At 34.9% G+C, this 13,776-nt stretch overlaps 1 protein-coding gene across 2 annotated transcripts; it reads right to left on the bottom strand.

The window, feature by feature from the left end:
* Positions 1 to 318: 318 nt before the first annotated feature.
* LOC126704460 (probable translation initiation factor eIF-2B subunit delta) lies at positions 319 to 7,618 on the bottom strand. 2 transcript variants are annotated; one of them, XM_050403497.1, is made up of 7 exons: positions 6,870 to 7,618; positions 5,818 to 5,952; positions 4,541 to 4,911; positions 1,294 to 2,038; positions 1,057 to 1,153; positions 911 to 965; positions 319 to 673 (listed from the first exon to the last, which is right to left on the bottom strand). In XM_050403497.1, exons 1-7 carry the CDS (start codon positions 7,342 to 7,344, stop codon positions 611 to 613), a joined length of 1,941 nt encoding a protein of 646 aa, XP_050259454.1. In that variant the 5' UTR covers positions 7,345 to 7,618; the 3' UTR covers positions 319 to 610. The 2 variants fall into 2 exon arrangements, with proteins under 2 accessions (XP_050259454.1, XP_050259455.1); XM_050403498.1 differs by having other exon boundaries at positions 4,541 to 4,908; positions 6,870 to 7,617.
* Positions 7,619 to 13,776: the final 6,158 nt, after the last annotated feature.

Raw genomic sequence — 13,776 nt, 5'->3', positions numbered from 1 at the left:
CTAAGTGGCAAGTTATTACTAGTCGTTATTGTTGGAGCAAAAAAGTAATCTTAGCGTTAGTTTGAAATTTGAACCAATAACAACTAACCATCTGTGATTTGTTGTAAAAATATTGTAGACGTAGCATCTCTCTAAAATAATAGCTTAGAAATGTCGACTGAGTGTCACAATGTTAAAGGACAGCAATCTATTCAAAGCCTCCAAAGCTCTTCTGGGGGACAGATCTTCAACTAATGAATTAAACCAAGAGATTTTTTTTGGCAAACAAATCAACATGTATTTCTGGAAAAAAAAATTGCTAGCAATTCATTACCACCATTTATGAGAACTTGCAAGCCAAGCAATCATATACAAGAAAATATTTGGATTACAATAAATGTAGAATGTTTAGGAGAGGCGAAATTATGCACTCTTCACTTGGTTATGTTTTCCCAAAAAAACTCAAATACCATTGAGACATATGACACAACATTACCATTTCCAGATGAAAAATGGTAAGAGATATTCCTAAGTGTTGAAATAAAAAAATTTCAAATTTCATTCCCATGGACATTCGCAGAAAAATGATGAGCCTTTATCCAGAAAATAGTGTAGCCCATGCAGACTTTATCTAGATAAACACGTGATCTCTCCGATACTCACGAACAATGACAGGTACACTTGTGGGTGGGATCTACAATAATAAGAATAAGAGAATAATTAATACTACAAATTAGAAAAATCTCAAGCTTCAAGATGAAAAGTGTAATTCTACCACTAAAGATTCAGCATGTATTTCAAGTAATTTATGCCATACACAGATTGCGTATTGGTGTCCTTGAACGGTGAAGAACAGGTACTAATCCTTGGCATGCTTATAAATAAATGGTAGAGACTAAAATTCAGTTATTTATATTACAACATGACTTACCATGCCATAATCAGTGACAATCATGGAGATATAATCTGATGGAGTAGCATCATACCTGTTACAGAGTCCCAGCAAGGTAAGTGAAATTTGAATAATTCAGGAAAAAAAAAAATTTTAACTTATTTTTCTTTTTGTGATATGCTTACATTAAATTCAACAGTTGCAGATTTTCCTTATTAGCCCAATTATTCAGATAGTTCACATCCGTTCTTCCAGAAACTTTTGCAATAGCATCTGGATCACCTGCAAGAGAAGATGCTCAGACTTTATCATACCCAGTGGCACAAGGCTTCCATTCTAGAGGGTTTGGGAGTGTGTTTGGTGAATATAATGTAATTAAAGGAGAAAAACAAATAAACATCAGCTCATATAAGATGGCATACCTAGTTCGTTAAAGCAGATAGAATCAAGCTGCACCCTTTCATGAAATTTATAGGCTTCGCAGCAGATTAAAACTGGAACATGGAAAGCATTAGCGACCATCGCAACAGCCGCAGTCCCAACCCTTGAATACACAGTTCCATTGGATAATACAGAGGCTGCCCCCAGAAACACTTTTGTGACTTCATGCATAATATAAGAGAGCGCATTTATATGACTATATGTACAACTCAGACCCTTCGCTACCAGCCTACGAAGTAATGCTTGGCCTTCAAGCTTTGGACGAGAGTCTACTACCACAACACGGAACTGTTTCCCCATCTCATGGGCATATAACAGAATCATCTCAACAACACATGACGATCCATAAGTGAGAAGAACATCTCCGTCCCTAATCTTTGTAACAGCATGTCTAACTATAACCTTGTCTGCAAGTATTATCTTCTCATTAATGAAATGCTCAATATCTGAACAAAGTGCTGCTTTTGCTTCTGATTCAGAAAGAGTTAGAGGTAAGTCTGATATACGGGTCTTTAAAGACCTAATTGCATTTCCCATGCCGATCGAAAGTGGCCTGCATTCAATAAAGAATGATACATAACTACTGATCTTTGCAGTTAAATCTCTCGCAAGAGTTTTTTCTTGTGGTGTGGAGTAGTCCTCAATGGCTTCCTTAAAAGCTTGAAGCATTGCAATACAACGAGCATTACCCCCAGATATATCTCCAGCTAAATACTGTAATCCAACCTGACAAAGATTCATCCCAAACAGATAATAAACTATTTTCTTTTGATCAAGATAAACTTGGAAGAAATCAAGGGTTTGGCTTAGATTAGAACTTGGGGACAACAAAAGAAAAGGAATGAAAAGAGGCATAAAGAACTAGGGGGGGAAGACAAGTTGGAAAATTGTTGTATGAACAGGTAAATTCCACAATTGTGGACATTTACAGTGCCATGTTTCTGTCTATGTCCAGTTCTTTAATTTGCCATGTCTTTGCCCACATCATGTTGTCTTCCCATGTCTGCATGGGTGACAAAGCTTGGTATTTGTTACATAAAAGTAAGTAAAATATTCTGTTTTCAATTTGCTAATGCAAAAGCTTCACCTTTCTTATTATTAGTAAGGCAGGTTTGGCACCCTTAGTAGGTTTGAAGCCCTTATTATTATAGAAATGGATAGCTGGAGTTCATATTGTATCTGTTATTTATAGTTATATTACTATTTATAGCTGTTATAACAGTACCTTATAAATTTAATTCAGATCCCTATGTTGGAGATTATGGTTTAGCATATTAATCTTCTACCTGGTTGGAGATTATGGTTTAGCATAAGCCCTATGTTGTTTGGAACCTAACCCCACAATGCCTGTTATAGACACCATGAAGAGAGAGGAATCATTGCACTTTTGAAGGTGTGGAAGCCTTGGTTATGTGACTGAATACGTTTTTCACTAGATCATTGCTTAAATGGCCTCATGTTTTGAGTCCTATTCATTTTATTGTAGATTGTATTAATTCTCTCTCGTTTCAAGTGTGATTCATATTTTGTGTAATTCTCCAAGCAACTTTATGTACACTTGTTGTATTACATGCGATAGTTTCTCTTCATCGATAAAATCCAATTTGGCTTTCTGCCAGGAAAATCTACCATGGAAGTTATTTTCTTACTTAGATGTCTAATGGAAAAATATAGGGAGGCTCGTAAAAATTTTCATATGATATGGTTTTTGTTAACCTGGAGAGGTTATGTGGTGTGTTTTGAAAAAGAAAGGATTTCCTCTAAAGTATATTAAGATGATGGAGCTGTAATTAGTGTGAGAAAAAGTGAAGCATCACAAGTGAGTTTCCTATAACTATAGGCTTGCTTCAAGGATCAATATTAAGCCCATGTCTTTGCACTAGTGGTGGATGAAGCTCCCTAAATCGATTTAAGAGAGAGTCCTTTGGTGCATGTTTTTCTTTTTTTTAATATGATATAGTTCTAGTGGATGAAACTAGAGGTAAAGTTAATGCTAAGTTAGAAATTTGGCAAGACACTAATGCTATAAAATCTAAGGCTTTTGATTAAGCATGACTAAAATTGAGTATGAAGGCTGACAGGACTCGATCATCAATAGATACCAAAGAGAAAGAGCTTTCGATATATTGGATCAATAATTCATAAAGATGAAGATATTGAAGAGGATTTTAAACATAGAATAAGAGAAGGGTGGATGAAATGGAGATGCGTATTAGGAGTATTGTGTAATGTAGAATACCTATTAAGTTGAAAGGGAAAATTTTATAAGAACACTATACAACCAGCTATGCTTTATGGCACAAAATGTTGGGCTGATAAGAAGCAACATATTCATAAAACAACATAGCTAAAATGAAAATGTGAAGATGGATAAGCAGAAATACATGGAAAGATGGGATTTAAAATGAGAAAATTCGCTTAAAGATTAGGGTGGCCCCTATTGATGAAAAGATGAAGGGAAGTCGCTTAAAATGATTTGATCATGTTTATAGGAGCAATTGATGCACCGGTTAAAAAGGGTGAGTTAATTCAAGTAGAAAGAAGGGGAAAAAAAGGGTAGAGGAAGACCAAAATAACGTTAATAGAAGCACTAAAAAATGACATGTCAATTTAGGGAATAACAAAGATTATAACTATAGATAGAATAGAATGATAGAAACAAAAACATGTGGCCAACCCTGAATGACGGAAAAGAATACATGTGACCACCCTTAACTTATCTATTGAGGATCCATTGCTAACCCAAAAATATTTGGGACTAAGGCTTGGTTGATGTTTGTTATTTATTTGTTTGTTACCTTTTTTTTTTTTAAAGAGTGTGTGCATGTCTGCATTGTATGTATATATGATAAAGGGTAAGGCTTAGCTCCAGTGCACTAGAGCCAACACAATGCCGACACGTAACAAAAAACGAATACGTGATTGCATCGTGTTGGCTCTAGTGCACTAGAGCACTAAAGCTAAGCCATGTCCTATGATAATATCCTTTTTAATTACTTTTTTTTATCTTTCAAAACCGGTAGAAAAATATCAAATGATTAATTAATCATAACCATCCAAATGAGCCATAGCTCAACTAGCACTTCCTCCCCCCAAAATTATAGGATAAAGGGTGCTATCTTGGGTTCAAGACCTACTAGGTGCATGTGTAACTTACTGATATAAATAAAAATATATAAATAAATAGAAAAACACTAACTGATCATATCCAAGTTCCTAAAAACGTACCTTGTAAATAGCAGGATGTACAGGGTCAAGTTGGAAGAATTTTGACTCCAAATCAGGAAGCTGAGTTCCATGTTCATATTGAGGCAAATGCCGAAACAATTCAACTCTGTTTCTAGCTTCAGTTTGTTTGACCACAGCATGCTTTTTAGCCTTTTGCACTCGGCTCTTATCATCAAATTGCATGCGTGGAGCAGGAACATCTTTCTTCCTTTCTTTCTCAGGTGGACGATCACCTCCTTTCTTGTCAAAAGATACAACTGAAACTGAAACTGAAACTGAAACTGGAGGGCCATCTTTCTTTTGTGAAGGTTGCTTCACAGGTTTAACAGGAGCTGCTCCCAGAGATACAGCAGCAGATTTGTTTCCCTCTGCTATACATATCGCATGAGCAAAGTAAAAGCAAACAGTAAGTTCTGGTTGTTTATAGGAGCAATAAAGACCTATTGGACTCGGTTAAGATTTAGAATGCAATCTTAAATTACTAAAGGACCATTTATTATAATATTAATAAAGACCTATTGGTTTAACACTACTAAAACCCATTACAAACTTCTACCAAGGAGATTGCTACATATTCTGGCCTAGATATGCACCATATTGCTAAAACCTTCATAAATACAATAACATAAACCCTGATGGAAAGTGTGACCAATAAATGGAATAATGCTGATGAAAATTTATAAGTTGGACAGTTGATGTCCCAAACAAAATCAGAAAGATCTTTCCTAAGAAATTCCCCACCGCCGCCCCCCCCAAAAAAAGAAAGAAAAAAGAAGCTCCTTAAGCAGAGTTGACAAGTCAAATCTTAAAAAGTTAAGCTTAAAAGCAACATATCTGAAAACATCAATGTATTAAAAAAAATTCCAGACACCATTTGCCCAAGTCACAAAAAAGGAATAGCATTTAATGATACAATGCAGCTCTCTCCTTTTTTTTTTTAGGGGGGGGGGGGGGGGGGGGGGAGATAAAATGCTCAAAAACCCTTCTAGTAAGCAGGAACTGCCTACTTAAAACATTAAGCTTCCAAAAAGAGCTTGAAAGTCTACAAACATTCAAGTCTGCCCACAATCATGCCCTACTTTGGTATCAAAAGGGCAAACCAACATTTAGTTGGTCTGGCTAAAAATGTTTAATCACTTTCTCCCTAGGGAAATAGGTAAAAAGTAAAAAACTTATTTAAGTGGGGGAAAAAATGTTGACAAAACAAGTAAATAGTGAAAACAATAGATGATAGTCATCCATGGAATAACACATATACATAAGATCAATTCTTGAACCTTTTCCAGAAGCTTTTGCAGCTCTCTGGGCTTCCTGCAAGGCACGCCTTTCAGCTTTGGTTGTTTTTTCTTTCAGTGGCTTTGAACTAGATTGAACTTCATTTTGCTCTTCCACAACAGCTTTTCCACCCTTGCCTGCATTTTGTTACAAATTATTAGAGAGACTAGAAGTCCAATATAAGTATACAACACACAGGATCCACATATAATCAGTAAACTTTCAGCAAGAGGAAAAAAAAACTATTAATATGGAGCAGTAACTTAGCAAACTCATGCTAAAAGAAACATAGAAATCAAACTTCTATAGGCATGATTATGAATTTTTTTTGGTAAGTAAAAGTTTATTGGAAAAAAAAAGGGTCCTACCCAAGTAAACGAGATGTATACTGCAAGTACAACACGGAAATAGAAGCAAACAAGAAGTAAATTTTTTAAAAATACACAGCTAGTGTAAACTCAAGGAATCTAGGAAATACAAGAATCCCATGAAAAAATGCCATAGATTGCAAATTCCAATCAAAGCACCTAGCATTCCACTCTATCCAAAGACACCACATGAGACACAATGAAGCTGCTTACCATATCCCCGCATTGCCTCTTCTCCCAAACCACCCCTTCAAACACGAAAACATCTCTTGCACCAACTTTAGCATTAGCCAAAAAAATGCCAAAGCACAATGCAAGAACAAGCGATTCACATTCTCCACATGATTATGAACTCAAATACACATTGATAAAATAAATCCCAACCCCAACAGAATACAATCACTTTACTACAATGGTTACAACTTACAACCAATACTTAACGATTCAAATTAACTATTTCTCACAAAAAAAAACATTACTTTTGAAAAAAAGCTCTATGTCCCAAAACCCATACACCAAATTCAATTCATACTACCTAGTTTCAATTCCAATTAACTAAAAATCTCAATCAAAAACAATGCAACCACAATTACAACACTACAAATTATACACTAAAACCAATACTTCATATTATTACAAATCCAAACTCATTCACAATTCAATTGTATCTAAAATTGAAGCATTACCGGTTGCTTCGACGGACTTCTTCGACTCCAAAACCGGCGCCGCCGAGGCCGAATTCTCCGGCGCCCTCTCCACCATCGTATCGGGAAGACTCGAAGCGTACTTCCCCGACTCGCTCCGGCGGAACCACCCATTCGACTCCTCGGAGAACTCCCCATCAACCAACCCGACCCGGCTCGACGGAGACGAAGGCAGGGGCGACGAACCGAGCAGAGACTCGGACGGGTTGTAGCTCCCAACCGGCACTTGATCCGCACCGGTCTGGCGGCGTACCCCGGTCTCGGGGACAGGGACGGCGGCGGTACGGTCGGCGGGTTGACGCGGCGGCGGAATCATGACGGGGGAGAGAGAATTGCTGACGGGAGTGTCGGAGGCAAGAGGGTTCCAACCTGGTTGGGGGTTCGGGTCAGGGGTGAAGAATCCGACGTGGCGGACCTTGGGGTCGCTGACGGTTCTGGAGGCGCGACGCGCTTCCATGGAGGAGGGAGGAGCGTGGATTTCAATCGCTAGGGTTTTGGGATTTTGGTTTATATAAGTAGTGAAAGGAATTAAAATTAAAAAGGCTATTGGGATTAGAGAATTTTGTTTAAAAAGGAATCTGGGGTTTCCGTTTCAAAGTAGTATTTTGGAGGTAGGGTTTTGGGAACTGGAGTGACGCTCTGTCACGTTAACGCAAAAAGAAGACTGCCTTTTTTTTTGGCTGCGGGAATGTAAAAAGTCACCTAGACCGCAGTTTTCAGATTCTGATTCTGATTGTTGTTGTTGTCGTCTTTTTTTTTTTCAAGTTTTTTTTAACAAAATTTAGTTATAAAATTAATTATAACTTATTGTTACAATCTTAATCAATAAAATAAATATTATTATGTATTTTCAAAATTTAATAGTTGAATTTTTATCAAAAACAAAATTTAATGATTAAATTGCATATTTTTTACGCTTTTAATATACATGTCAAATTTTGTATTAATAGGATATTATTTATTTTATGATCTACAAGTTTATATTTTATACATAATTTTAAATTATAAAAACTTACAATTTAAACAATTTATTGATGACATAACTATTGATCTTTAATTTTCTAAAAATTTTGCAAGTATAAAAGATATAAGAAGAAGATATAATCCAATTGTGGTAATGCATATAAACTTTATCTTTTTTTTGGTTTGTAATAACGCATATAAAATAAAGAACACATATTTGGTTTTTTTTTTTATATATATATATTTTTATAATAAAGACTACAACCAATTTTATAACTAAACTAATTCTTAAAAAAAATTTATAACTAAACTTTGTCATTTTTTTTTTTAATGTGAACTTTGTCATTTTTTGTTTGTTTGTAATAACACATATAAAATAAAGAACACATATTTAGTATTTTTATTATTATTATTTATTAATTAATGGATGTATCATGTATGTATTAAATAATATTGATATGATTATTCAACAAAGAAAACAAATATACTGATATGATTTCTAACTTTTATGAGTTCATAAAAAATATATAATATACATATACATATTCCATCGATGCCATTGGACTCTCTCATGAGCAATCAAGATGGATTCTTCTCATACTGGTTAGGTCAATCAATTTTTTAATGAGGTGATTTGCCTAATTAGTGATTGTGTTTTCCAACTCATGAAGAAGTTAGGTGAACATATATAAAAAATCATCCAATAATTTTTTTTTTTTTTTGTTGATAATTTTCAATATTATTAAATCAAAATCAAACTGAAATAAGGGAACAAAAGTCAACTTCGAAAACTATCCTTGAAACATATGGAAGACTGAGATTATTGAAACAGAACGAATGAAAATTAGAAAGTGTTAGCAATAGCATGAGCTGCTATGTTACATTCTCTCTTGACCCAACTGAAAGAAGAAATAAGAAAAGACTCTCTAAGACTAAGAATGTTACTAACGATGTTACTAATGGACTAATTTTGGATGGTTGATGAAGAGGATAAAGGATCAAAACAATTTTTCGTCTCCCTCAATGACATTGTGGGGCCATTTTTCATCCTTAGCAAGCTAGATAGCCCAAAGAATGGCCGTTGCTTCTTGCCCATATCTTTTGGACTTCACCTCTGTAGGCTCTAGCAACAGCAGCAATTGCATTGCTATTCTTGGTTATGGTAGCATCAGCGTTAAGCTTTATCCAGCCAGGGGGGGTGGATGCCATCTGCAAGGGGGAGCAACATTGTTGCATGATGGTGCTTACTGAGGAGAACTCTGCAAGGCATGAATATCCACTATCCCACCATGGTGCAATATATGATTCTTACCCATCAAATTTCATCAAGGATTACAGCCATATTAAGAGTAATAAGCCATTGGCCTTTCAAGGGGCATGGAGCTTTTGGTGGGTCAATGAACAATTTGATGATGTCTTCACTTGTAAAGAAAGGATGATCATCAGGTATAAATCCCCAACAACAAGAATGCACAAAGCTTTGGTTGTTGGACATTTAAGGAATAGATGGACTATGATTCGGCTTCTTGGTAGCACAGGGCATACAAAGGATTATGATTGGGTATTTTCCTTTTAAGGTTTTAATTGGTAGGTAGAGTGTTTGCTGCGATTCTCTATAAATACATCTTGACTCTTTTAGGGGCCTTGGTTCTGAGCTTATGAGGTTGTGGTGTTGTTCTGTTAATCATCCAATCAATTTGTAGTTCAACTAGATGACATTTTTTGGTGTTTCAAATCCCCACACCACACCATTCATCACAACTCCCCCATATGTCAAAGCCAACACATCATATTAGGCTAACAAAAAAAAGAGGAAAACCACCGCAACCCCTTTTTCTCTCTAAATTCATTCTTTCTCCATTTAAGCTTTCACAAGTCACCAATAAGTGAATAGATGTGAGATCCAAAATGAATTCCAACCAATGGAACATTTGGGGAAGTGGCTCAAAAACAAAAATCCACCATGGGAAAACACAATCTCAAATTGGAAAACAAAAACCCATAACCTATCACTAAAAATGAAAACCCACTACTCCCTAACTCACGATAACCACCGTTAGTCTTACTCCCATCTATTGTGAGAGTTTTTATTTTCCAAATCTTAGGGCATTTCCATTAGACTACATAAACTAGTATTCGGTTAAAAAAATAGCTAACCCACACAATTGTGTTGTGCGTCAGCCTCTTCAAACTAGAACACATAAGTAACGTATGGACAATACCTCGTTACTATTGGTGAAGGTACTGCTCATCGCTATTAATAAAAAAATTTATTCAATTCATACCCAATCTCTTTCTCACAGTCTCCTTCTCCCTAGTCTGACTCTCTCTCTTCTCTCTCTCTCTCTCTCTCTCTCTCTCTCTCTCTCTCTCTCTCTCTCTCTCTCTCTCTCTCTCTCTCTCTCTCTCTCTCTCTCTCTCTCGGTTGATTTGTTAGGGGGTGCTAGTGGCCTAGTGGTGGTGCAAGGTGGTGGAGCTTCTCTCGGAGTTTGACTGTCTCTGTTTCTTCTCTTTCTCAAGAATCATCCATCCAGATCAACGTGTTTCACTTGTTGGTAGTGGTGCACGATGGGTTGACGTGCTTTTACATGCTCATAGATTGAAATTTGTGGGTTGATACTTTGGTTGATTTGTTTGCTTTGAATTGATTTTTGTGCAATTGGGGTTGTGTTTGTTCTAGGTTAGGGATTGTTTATGGGAATTTTAGTTAATCTGGGTTTGAATTTGTTTTTGACAAAATATGGGGTTTGTATGTCAATATATGGTGTTTGTTTAAGGGATTTTGGAGAGATAAAATATAATATTTAAATGGAGTAAAAAAATAGAGTATCGAGTTTGATGAGTGTGCATAAAAAACATGAATATCTAAACTAGAAAAAGTAGAGCTTTTTATCGATAAATTTAGCTAAAAATCTAAGGAGGCTGATACGAATGCTCTTAGACAGTTAGACCTAATCACTAATTGTCGTCCATGAAGGTGATTGAAGCTACACAAATTTATCCCGTTGTGCCTAACCATTTTTCTATATTATTTTAGTTTTTAATCCCCATATTGTTGCTCTTATCCATTGTATACATTCAACCAAAATTCTTGTCTATCTTCATAAAAAGACACGAATTTAATGACTTGTTATTGCAAATGTATGTCCCAATTATGTTTGTGAATTATTAGGGAAAGTAAGATTCCTGATAACTTATGCTTTTTTTTTTTTAATGTTGTATTACTCATGTGCTCTTTACAATGTATGGATTTCTTTTATCTTTTTGGTAGTTTGGATTGTGGTGTATAGGTGATGTATACATAATGCAATCTTGTTTTTGGAAATCATATATATATATATATATATATATATATGTATATATTTGGGTTTAATATTAGCCAGAGGTTGTAGCCAATAAAAATGGTCCATCATTTGCTTTGAGAAATAAATGTAAAAATAACATTATATGATGCACAAAACTATATAATTTGTTTATGACATATGATTATTCTGTTTTTTAGAAACACAACACAGAAATTTTGAAGTTTAAATTGTAATATTTCACTTTTAGGATAATTAATTTTCTTGTGATTAAAATGAAATTATATTTTGATGAAGTGTTATGCATTACTCTAAGGCATGACAGGATAACAAATAAATGTTTCTTCACGTGTAGAATAAAATGAGGATAATATTAATCCCTTTCCCTCTCCCTTGTGTGTGTTTGTTTCTTAAAAAAAAGAATAGGGACACGTTTGGTACATTGTAATAATTATTACATGGAAATAGAAATAAGTATTATAAGGAATATATTAAGTTGGAATGTAATGAGTATTACTATTCATTAGTTTGGTGACCATTTAGGAATAGAATCCTGAATATGCATCCACAATTTAGTAGAGTATAAAAAGAATGTGCAATTAAATCATTTTTAAGTTAAATTTCCTAAAATACACTTATTTTAGGGTATTCAAAATAGAGCTAATAATTAACAATAATGAAAATTTATTTTATTTCCTTTTAAAGATGTGGCAACTGATAACTTTTTAGGAAATTTAAAAAAAAAAATTATTACATAACATGAAGGAATAGATATTCAGTACTTTTGATAAGGAATGATTATTTCTCATTTTGAAGAATAGATATTTAGTAATTTTGATAAGGAATAGTTATTTCTCATTTTAAAGAATAGCTGTTCATAAGGAATAACTATTCATTGTAATAAAAACATAACCAAACAATCGAATAGTTATGCCATAGGAATATCTATTACATTACAGTATCTATTACAATCTATCAAACGTGTCATAGGTAATTGTCCCATATTGTTTAAGAAAGTGTGTTGTGTGTAGTATAACTTGCCCCACCTTTTCTTAAAAGTTATCATGGTTGTGTATTGTGCGTAGCATAACTTGCCCCACTCTCCCTTAAAAGTTACCATGGCTTTTGAGTGAAGTTGTGGTATGTCTTTGTGTTAGAATCTCTTTCCCTCTCCCTTGTGTGTGTGTTTGTTTCTAAAAAAAAAAAAAAAAAATGAATGAAATGGTTTATATTAAAAAAAAAAAATTTGAAATGGTAGGGCTCCTTCCGAATTTATTGCATTGGTAGTAAAAATGGCATCTGATAGCTTGCTGCCTATATATATTGATACAAAAATAGGGGCAGAACTCAATTTCCTAAAATTTGGTGGAGCTATAAATAATTCTCTCTTCTCTTTATGACACACAACAAAATCTTTTAATTTTCTCATGTGCTCCAAGGAAAATCTACCGGAAGTCTTAATTAGTTCCTTATCTTTTTACTAGACTCATTACGCGTGTTTTGCATGTGTAATATATATATATATATATATATATATATTTGGTTTAGTGTTATAATGTTTGAAAGTGATATATTGTATTTTTTTCTTTTTTTATAAAGAAAGGTAAGGTAACATAGAATAATGTTTAAAAATGAGATAAAGATAGTGCCTTAAGTTTTAGGCAGAATAAAGAAGATAAAAGAAAAAGCCTAAAACATAATTGAAGTATTTGAATTCAAATAGAAAACAATTACAGATAGGAATCAGACATTTGAATATAAGATAAAAATTGGTAGTTTTTACGTGAGGTAGTGGGTTTGTTTTGGAAGAAGTAATTTTGTATTTTTTTTTTTAATTTTTTTTATAAACGTATATGAATTTAAATAGATAACAAATACAAATAGGTATCAAACATTTGAATACAAATGAGAATACTGGTTTTTTTTTCCCCTTTTGTACATAGATAGTGTAGGGACACAAAATCTTTAACGGCCCAACAACGATGTTGGGCTCGCACACGGAAAGTCCCTCACAATAATATTTGTAGAGAGTGGGATTAAAAGGCCAGCGTTGGATCACAGGGGGACATTTCGGGCCGGACTTTAGATGAACCAACATGAGATAAAGCTTTGGGCTGGATATTTGGGCCCTTCAATCTTGTGTCTAGGAGGATTTGGCTCCTCGGACATGATCCGAGGAGCGATGGTGTTGTCCTCGGTTACCCGTCGGTGGGTTTTTAGGTGGTGTCCGGCATGTATTCTCCAGACATTCTCTTTCATCAAGTCTTTTTCCAGAAGCTCCATGGAGTTCTCCCCCTTTTTTTTTGGTCACATAACATTCTCTTTTATACTAGCTTACGTTCGTTGTCCTTCTTCCACGTGTAGGGTCGATCTCTCCTGGATAGATATCTGTCCCATCAGTCTAGTCCAAAAATTGCTGGAGATGATCCATAAAGCCTAAGATCCCGGCTCTGTTAGGGGCAGTGTCATGTCAGGGAAGGGTATTAAAGACAACTTCCCCAGGATATTTTCTGATCTTTCTAGCGTACTCGTGTTTCATTCCTATCCCTGAGATTTTGGGCCTGCCGAGGACGAAACCGTCCTCGGCTATGTCTTTGGGCTATTTCTATGTTTCCTAGTTTCGA

This window comes from Quercus robur, chromosome 10 (assembly GCF_932294415.1).
Source record: "Quercus robur chromosome 10, dhQueRobu3.1, whole genome shotgun sequence".
Lineage (NCBI taxonomy): Eukaryota > Viridiplantae > Streptophyta > Magnoliopsida > Fagales > Fagaceae > Quercus > Quercus robur.
This window is presented reverse-complemented; position numbering and strand designations above follow the sequence as displayed.